This window comes from Otolemur garnettii, unplaced genomic scaffold (genome assembly GCF_000181295.1).
Source record: "Otolemur garnettii isolate 467f Iridium unplaced genomic scaffold, OtoGar3 scaffold00001, whole genome shotgun sequence".
Taxonomy (NCBI): Eukaryota; Metazoa; Chordata; class Mammalia; order Primates; family Galagidae; genus Otolemur; species Otolemur garnettii.
This window is the reverse complement of record NW_003852396.1, coordinates 16,074,853-16,084,224: the sequence shown is the minus strand read 5'-3', so window position 1 is coordinate 16,084,224 and position 9,372 is coordinate 16,074,853. Positions and strand designations below refer to the sequence as shown.

General features: G+C 44.8%; 1 protein-coding gene across 1 annotated transcript in view; it reads left to right on the top strand.

Annotated features, from left to right (window-relative positions):
* Positions 1–8,928, top strand: part of PRSS23 (protease, serine 23) — a 19,011-nt gene extending 10,083 nt beyond the window's left edge. The window contains exon 2 of the mRNA XM_012803781.1: positions 7,414–8,928. Within this exon, the coding sequence (XP_012659235.1) occupies positions 7,427–8,581 (1,155 nt within the window). The 5' untranslated portion in view covers positions 7,414–7,426 and the 3' untranslated portion in view covers positions 8,582–8,928. The remainder of the gene's footprint in view (positions 1–7,413) is intronic.
* The last annotated feature ends 444 nt before the right edge of the window (positions 8,929–9,372 follow it).

The window sequence follows — 9,372 nt, the reverse complement described above, 5'->3', positions numbered from 1 at the left end:
CGGGCGCGAGCCGGGGGCGTCCGCCCGGGAGCCGGCGGAGCGAGGCGCCGGGAGGAGCGGGACAAAGGGCCGGCTGTGCGCGAGGTGGAGGGACTGCGGGCTGCGGGAGGCTCCGGGGACCTCGCTGGGGCTGGGGGCTCGACCGAGACGCAGGGGCCCTGGGGTGTTTGGATTCACGCAGTGTCACCCACGAAGCGGCTGGGAAAAGAAGGTTTAGAAACTGCTGTCTGGAGTGCAAGGTGCTGGGTGGGAGTGGAGAGGAGCCAGCTCTGGGCGAGCTCTCCTCTAGCGGGGCGATGGCAACAGCCCCACCTACCCCGCACACCGCCACCACCACGTATTGGCCCTGATCAAGTTCTGACCATTAATTTTTAACCCTGGGCACGTGATGGAGAACACACCTTATCAATCAAGAAAAGTTGTCGAAGTGTGGCAAACACAGGTTGGAGAGTAGGATTTTTTCCTCTGGAGCCTTAATTGATGACCCTGCGCTTCCCACGGAGTGCTGAACCTAGAACTGCTGTCGGAACATCAGCAGTTGTTAGAGGCAAATATTTCTTCTTTAGCAAGTAGACGTTATCATGAGTTGCCTTTTAAATAAAGTTAAGTTTTAAAAGGAGAGAGAGAAGATTTATTTAGATCAAAGAACATGACCACTCCCCTCCAGAGTACAAATCAGCTTGGCTTTACAGCACCTCATGAGAAAGCACCTGATAAAATCCTGTTTGTTTTATTGCCTATTGGGCCACACCAGTGAGAATTCAGGAATAGCCCGTGGCTGGTGGAAAGCTCCGGTGTTCAGGGCATCAGCACTGGAACAGGGCTGCCTCTCTCAGCTCCTGACACTAAACTTGAGGCTCCCCTTTTGCTTCTTAGGAACGAGTTGGCCTTTCAACACCAGCATCCTCTTCGCAAGGCCTTGTGAGAAAGAATTGGATTTTTAGATGAAGTCCACTGTGGCCAAAAGCCCTATGCCAGATTAAATATCAGGACATTTATTGCATGTTGTTTCAAGATCCTGCTTCATATGACAGCATTTATAACAGGCCCCTTCTTCTGGCAAGAAGTCTGTTAGGAGCAGATTGGAGGTGGAGTGGGGAGAAGGAACTTAGAAAATGCCCAGAAGCCACTGCGTTTATGTGCGAAAGGGGGAGTGATCGTATGCACACCATCTGCATAGGAATAAATTGTTTTACTTACAGTTTTCATAATTAAATAAAGTCAGGAGGTAACTTGTCAGGTTTTCCTGTGCCTGAACTGGGAAGTATTTTTCCAAGGTAACTGATAGGGATCTCATTTTTGTAACACTGGCGATTGGTTCAGGTAGATGGTGGACGAGGTGCATTTTTCTGTCTGTAGTATAAGTGCCAAAGTGCCCATTAGTGTGTCTGACACCATTGTGGGCTCAGTCTGCAGTGGTCAATAGTCTCAGGTTCACCCTCACATCTCTTCTCACAGATCTCTTAGGATTTAGTCCACTAGGCATTATTCATGCCTCACTCCTGTTCTCATGATCTCACTGACGGTTTTATGCACTCTGTCCTGTTGTGCTGCCAGGTGTGTGACAGGCTCACAAGAGTAGTTCATTCTGCCTAAAATCTGATGGAGAAGAAGTTAAACTTCGTTTGGCCACAAGATTGTGTTTAGGGTTGCTGGACTTGTAAGTGCCCTGCACTTTTCTATACAAGACTATAATTCTTAAACCATTATGTGATTAGGTCTGTTTTGCTTTAACGGTTCTATGACTCAGGAAAATGAGAGCAAGCCTGGTTGCAGAGTCTTCACAGAGCTTTGTTCATTCTTAGGCGTTTCTTTTGGAATTAGCATGTTTTTGCATTTACTCTTTCTGGTCTTGGTTCGATGAAAGACCCTTGGTTGTGCCTCCAAATGGTATCCAAAACTTGTATCTTTGCAAACTTTCCTGCTATTTCTTTCTGTCATTGCTGCTTATAGCAGTCACAGGAATTCATGCGTGGTACAATAGAGAATGTTTGTCCTAAGGATTAGGTTTCCCTCCCTCCCTGTTGGCTACAGGAGTTAAATCATTCCCTCAAACTTTGGCCCTCTTGAGGAGACATGTGTGGTTGCAGTTTTGAAGACTAGGGTACAGAACAAGAGACAGCTGTGAGGTGCCCAGTTTCCAGAGAGATTACTGATGTTTGTACATCTGATAATGTGCAAAGTCCCTCCACCAAGAGCTTAAGAAACAGAAGCATCCTCATTTATGTATTTTTAGATAGACAGATGTGGCTTATATTGAGTGACAGAATGTGTAACCCTCTTATGAATCAGACACCCAGAGCTGGAAAAGAAATACAGTTTCTGTCTTACTAAGCATGGTGAAAAAAATAAGTAAATACATACTTGCTTACCTTAATTTTCCAATCTTCTCTGCCATCTAGGTGAAGTGATGTTTGAAAATACTTAGCTGAAAACTTCAAAAGATAAGTTATGTGTATGAGGAATCTTTATCCAACAAAAACTTATTCCTAGAAATGAAATGTTATAGCTCTAAATTTTTCTTCATCCAGATTTAGATAAAATGAAAATAAGATTTGGAAATCTTCATTCCTTCTTTAAGGTGTGAGTTTCCCAGACAGCTCCACAAGGATGAGAGGACTCATCTATGAAGATGAGAGAAAGTTTAAAGTTATTTGTCCTATTAGTTACCTTTCCAGTTGTGGGATTATGAATGTTCGTTGAGAAATTAATGCAAGTCACCAACTTAATTTTAAAACATCCCAGTTGTCATTGGGATTCTGTTTTTAATGGAGATGAGTCAGGGTAGCCTCAGAAGAGACCCTTAAAGGACAAGAGAGTCGTTTTCCCCCTCGCAGTTCTCCTTGGGACTTGTCCTAAAAGCATTCGGAACCAGCCATCCCTCCAGTCAGTTCTTGAAAGCTGCCCTCTGCTGGAGTCCCTTTTTCCCTTTGCAGACTGATCAAGGAAATCTTGTCTGCCAGCTAGGGAAGAGAGTCACGTGATGAATTTCCCCTTTCCTTTTCCTCTATACCTCTACCCTCTCTAATGCCACAAGTAAACACCAGTGAACAATACATGACAGTGACACTGTGAGTGAATGCCACGGCCCCTGACCTAGATATTCATAATTAGGGAATCCCAGAACTGAAAAGCCCAGAGCTAAAAAAAACTATTTAAAGAGATCATGTAGTTGAGGCTGCTGTTCAGAACAATTTCTAAACCACCCTAATAAGCGTTTGGTAAAGGAGTGAGTAACTTTAGGAAGCTTGTAACTTCAATGCAGATGTCAGTTTGAACTCATTTGAGGACCTGAGAACACACAGCCAAATCGCTCAGTTTCTGGTCAGATAATTTAAAAGTCTGATCAAGTTGGAATAATTTGGACTGCATTAGATTCCAAAACTCTGCATTAGTTCCTAAATCTGAATTAAAGTTTTTTTAATGCAATTTTGTAACTTTCAGACTTACAAAGAAGCTTTAAGCAAGATATGTAATGCTGTCAGAACAAGGTCTTATCAACACAAGTTAATAGACTTGAATAATATAAAGAACTTGTAAGCAGTGTTTCAAACTAATATAAATTAGTGCCTTTGAAGTATCAGAAAAGTTTATCCTAAGAGGTTAAAGTTTCACTCTGCCCTGTTAGTTGGCTTCTCCTTCACTTCTGGTTAAATGACCAGAATTCAAAAAGGTGAGGACTCTGAATTGGTAATGTTCTGTCATATGGTAGATGCCTTAGCATTCTCTAACAGAATTCTGGGATTTGTAAGTGATCCTAGAGTTTCTTAAGACATAGTCATTCATCATTTTGCCAAAGAATCCGTTCGACTCTGTGTATTTGAGAGGCTGGGGTGAGGCTGTGGCTAGGAAGCCTTGCTGACTGCCCAGTGTTCACACCCCAAGAAAAGATTGTTCTGTTTATCCACACCCGGTAACTCTCATAAACTGGTTTCTAAAAACATTGTTTCTTTTAGAGTCAGAGTAGGCTGTGAAAGCCTCAAGGAAGGCTAAACGGGCATATACAAAAAGGACGTGTTATGGTGGCACTTGTGAAATGGGGCCTGCTTCAAGGCCTTTGAAAGTTTGATTAAAAAAAAATAAATAAACTAGAATTGACTATATAGGCAAAGCCCTTGAAATGAGAGTTAATTTTGCCTGAGAGGGGACTTAATTCAAGGCAAAAACCTTAGATGGATTTTTTTAAGTGTACTTTGGAACTTTTTCCTTTCATTCTTTTCCCTGACACCCTTGCCAATGGACTATTTCAATTTTTGGATAAATGTAAAAAACTAAAGACAGATACCACTAGAAGAATTAGCAATTGATAATTCAAACTCGGGACTTCCAAGATCTCAATAACAAAAATATTTCAGACTTGGGATTTGAAGATCTGTGCTTAGTCTAGAAGATAATAGGACTGTATCATAACTGATGTTTTCTTCATGCACAGATGTTTTCTACACCTGATGATAATACATAGTACAATACTACCGCAACTCCTACTGGCTCTCCTCAAGGATCTTTTTGGGACAGAGTCTTACTTTGTTGCCTGCCCCAGGCTAGAGTACCCTGGCAGCATGGCTCACAGCAACCTCAAACTCCTGGGCTCAAGCAATCCTCTTGCCTCAGCCTCCCAAATAGCTGGGACTACAGGTGCCCACCACAATATCCAGCTAGATTTTTTTTTCTATTTTTACAAGAGACAGGGTCTTACTGTTGCTCAGACTGGTCTCAAACTCGAGCTCAAGCAGTCCACTCACCTCAGCCTCCCAGAATACTAGGATTATTAAGAGTCTTGGTTTTAAAACAGAAATGCTTCAAAGCTTCGACCTCTGAATTCTGTGTTTTCTTTCTTAAGATAAGTTGGAGTAAAACTTGGCTTAACATGTCTGCTGTGCAATGTCAGTTACATTAACATTCTGCACATTAATCAAAGGGAGGAGAAGATGGTGTCTTGGGGCCCAAGATACAGCAGTGTGGGAGGTGCCTGATTCCTCCTAGTACGTGTCACACTTGGCAGGGATCTGGGGTGAGTGGGGCATTTAGTCACCTAGACAGCAACTTGCATAGAATGCTGTGGAAGCCCTAAATGACCCTAAGGGCTGAGTCTCTAGCCCGAAGATGGAAATAACCAGACAGAACCAGGCCTCTCAGATCTCCTAAAGAGTTGTTGTCACCACACCCACCCCACTGTCAAGTTCTCCACTGGGGAGGAGGACTCGGCCACGTTGATACTCCCTTCCTCATCCACTTAGAACCTTTAGTCTTGGCAGTACCCCCCAAAAGCACACACAGACACACACGTGCGCACATATATGCACCTATGACTTCAAGGCTTTAAAGAAATTAATGTGTTTCCTCCTCACAGAAAGACTCAGGAACCCTTCCTATTCGGAAAGATAAAGAGAGCAGAGTTTCAGGGAGTCAGGAAGTCCCAAGGAATTGGCTTTCCAGGACCTCATTCTTCTCCCATCCCTATTCTCCCTGACAGAAGTGGAAGCCAAGAGAAAGAGTCAAGCAGAAAGTTCCCAGAGGAGACAGTGGTAGATACTGGGAAGGAGGACTGGCATGCTCAGCCAACCCTGGATCAGGTCATTGGATTTTCCAGCTTTAATGTAAAGGAAAAAGCACTCACAATTGCTAGTAGATCTATGCCCTCAAAGAGGAAGCGGGTGAAAGTCCCTAAACATTTCCTCCTGACTCCTGCTCTGTTCCACTAGCCTCTTGAAACCTACCCTGTCCTTTTCTTTTCTTGGGGTGCTTGATTATGAGTGAATGACCCTGCTGGCTAACTCAGCTTCTCCTGAACCAGATTAAGAACCAGCCAGAGCCAACTGATGCTTACACATTGATGAAAGCACTTCCAGGCATCTTTGTTGTTGTTTCTCTTGCAGCAGGATTAGTTGGGGTCTCTAAACATACCTTCCAGTATAAAATCCAAGCTCCTTTGGTCCATGTAACCCTTCACCATCAGTCCTGCCTGCTGCCTTGGTGCCTTGGCCACACTTCCTCTGCCCCACCCTTGCGGAACTAAGTATAATTCCTCTGATGACTCACACTGTTGTACAGCTCTGTGCTTACACAGACGTTTGTTCCCTAAGTATCTCTTTCCCCCTGTCTTATGTTATTGAACATCTTTCTGACTTCAGCAACAATCTCAAGCATCAGGTGAGGCTTGGAAAAGTTTCAAGGCAACTTGCTCATAGAGGGTCAATTTAAATTACACAGCTTACTGACTGACCACGGCGTCCAGAAGGGACAACTTCCCACAGTCCCTCTCACGAGGACTCTGACTTCTACATGGTGAGTGCACTCAGAACACAGTGCTTTCCCAAGCATTACTTCCCCTGGAGTACCGCCCCGATCTTACTCTCCACGGCTGACCCCGGGCACTTTCTCTGAGCTGCCACATCATCAAGTACATCTTTGTCGTTAGCCGTCAGCAGACATCACTCATCCATTCCCAGTCTTCCTTTCATACAAGCATTCATGTAATACATCTTTGTTGAATGCTATCATAGGCCCCAAGTCAAGGCACATAGACTAGCTGGCAACCCAGACATGAACACCTGAAAAAGTAACCAGCAGTAACAGCCATCGTGTCAACAGCTGATACATTAGTAGAGCTATTGCCAAAGACCCTGTTGGTGTACACTATAATCCCAAGTCAGAAGGGATGTTTTGTTAGAGGCCTGGCTGCACTGGAAGTAATTGTGTAATAGTAAAGGTTGTTCTAAATTCAAAGCAAAAACAGAAAGTCCCATGCCCTCTTCCAAATGTGTTATTATTTAGAAGTGATAGGAGCCCTAGTAAGGGACACTATGGAGCTGTCCCTCTCAATGCCTCAGTTGCTCAGTAAGCTGTGTGATTTAAATTTACCCTTTAAATGAGCAGGTTGCCCTGAAAATTCCCCAAGTACATGTTTTTCTTTTTGTTTGTTTATTTGCAGTTTTTCTTTTTGGCTAGGGCCGGGTTTGAACCCACCACCTCTGGTATATGGGGCCAGCACCCTACTCCTTAGAGCCACAGGCGCCACCCAAGTACATGTTTTAATGAGAATGAGAAGGAAGGAGGAGAGAAAGGCAGGATGAGCAGGAGGCCCTGGAGAGGATGAGATTTAGAATCAGGCACAAAGAAGTTCAAAATTACGTGGATGCTTAGACCAGCCAGCAGTTCACCTGGGGACTAATGACTATGACAGGCTGCTATGCAGTGTGCTGTCATCAGGGGCACTCAGCCGCAGGACCGATCTCGAGGTCAGGGCCTTGCATTGTAAGTGAGAGTGTTATGTAAGGATTCCTCTCCACACCCTGATTCCTGAGGGGGGTTTACAGACCTAAACAATGGCAGGCATGCTGCCGGCTTCGTCCATCTGCAGTGAATGGACGTTCAGCCCTCGCCCTCCTGACCTCCTCGTCTTTGTTTCTACAGAGTGGTGCTCAGCATGGCGGGGATCCCAGGGCTCCTCTTCCTCCTCCTCTTCCTCCTGCTCTGCGCTGTGGGGCCTGTGAGCCCTTCCAGTGCCCCCTGGAAACCCACGTGGCCTGCTTACCGCCTCCCTGTCGTCTTGCCCCAGTCTACCCTCAATTTAGCCAAGCCGGACTTCGGGGCTGAAGCCAAATTGGAAGTGTCCTCCCCATGTGGACCCCAGTGTCATAAGGGAACTCCACTGCCCACGTATGAAGAGGCCAAGCAGTATCTGTCATACGAAACCCTTTATGCCAACGGCAGCCGCACAGAGACGCAGGTGGGCATTTATATCCTCAGCAGTAGCATGAGTGGGGCCAGACATCGAGATTCAGGCTCTGCAGGAAAGTCTCGGAAGAAGCGGCAGATTTATGGCTACGACAGCAGGTTCAGTATCTTTGGGAAGGACTTCCTGCTCAACTACCCTTTCTCAACATCAGTGAAATTGTCTACGGGCTGCACCGGCACGCTGGTGGCAGAGAAGCACGTCCTCACAGCTGCCCACTGCATACATGATGGAAAAACCTACGTGAAAGGAACCCAGAAACTTCGAGTGGGCTTTCTTAAGCCCAAGTTCAAAGACGGTGGCCGAGGGGCCAATAACTCGAGCTCAGCCATCCCCGAGAAGATGAAATTTCAGTGGATCCGGGTGAAACGCACCCACGTGCCCAAGGGTTGGATCAAGGGCAATGCCAATGACATTGGCATGGATTATGACTATGCCCTCCTGGAACTCAAAAAACCCCACAAGAGAAAGTTCATGAAGATTGGGGTGAGCCCTCCTGCTAAACACCTGCCTGGGGGCCGAATCCACTTCTCTGGGTATGACAACGACCGGCCAGGCAATTTAGTGTACCGTTTCTGTGACGTCAAAGACGAGACCTACGACCTGCTCTACCAGCAGTGTGATGCCCAGCCCGGGGCCAGCGGGTCAGGGGTCTACGTGAGGATGTGGAAGAGACAGCAGCAAAAGTGGGAGCGGAAAATCATTGGCATCTTTTCAGGGCACCAGTGGGTGGACATGAATGGCTCCCCACAGGATTTCAACGTGGCTGTCAGGATCACCCCTCTGAAATATGCCCAGATTTGCTACTGGATTAAAGGAAACTACCTGGACTGTAGGGAGGGGTGAACATGGGTTTCTTCATGTCAGCACTTCATTAAGTACTTATTTTAGAAAAGGCCAAATTTTGTCATTGGCATGCACACGTGTGCGTGTGTACGTAACGTGTCATATGATGTCTTTTATCTGATTTCTTAAAATTGCAAAATGAATGGCTTTATTATTTGAAACTGATTTGTGTATCGTATCATTTGAGCAGTTTGAAGGCATATTTTTGCATAGAAATTAAAAATCTACTGTTGTTTGGGGTAAGGGGGAATATTTGGTTGTTAAGTTAATCTTTCAACTTTGATTTTTATTTCATGTGAACTTTTCTCAAAAGTTTATATTAAAAATACGTGGCATACAGGAGATATTAATTCTTATGTGTATGTATGTGTGTATTTTCTTCTGTAATTCATCTTGGTTTTTTTTTTTTTTTCCAGTGCCTTAATGTTTCCAGATGGTGGTGCTCCCACCACGTATAACTCTTAGGAAGTGTGACAACATCTTAAACAGGCAGTCTGAACCTTGTGTCTGGAGGCGTTTGTACAGTAGTCCTTGAACAGCAAAATAATTCGTTGTCTGTATTAATACACTTCTTAAGCTATTCCTTATAGTAAACCAGTATCCCAAGCTGCTTTTAGTTTTGCGAAGTTGTTTCTCTGCCAAAGACAGCTGATCTACGTTGTAGGAAGTCTTTGTCTATGGCTCTGCCAACTTTGCCGTCACACCAGAATTGTCAAGATTGTTTATCCCAGTCCTCCAACTTAACAGGATTTCACTCACATTTCTAGATCTAGCTATTTTTTAGAAGATAA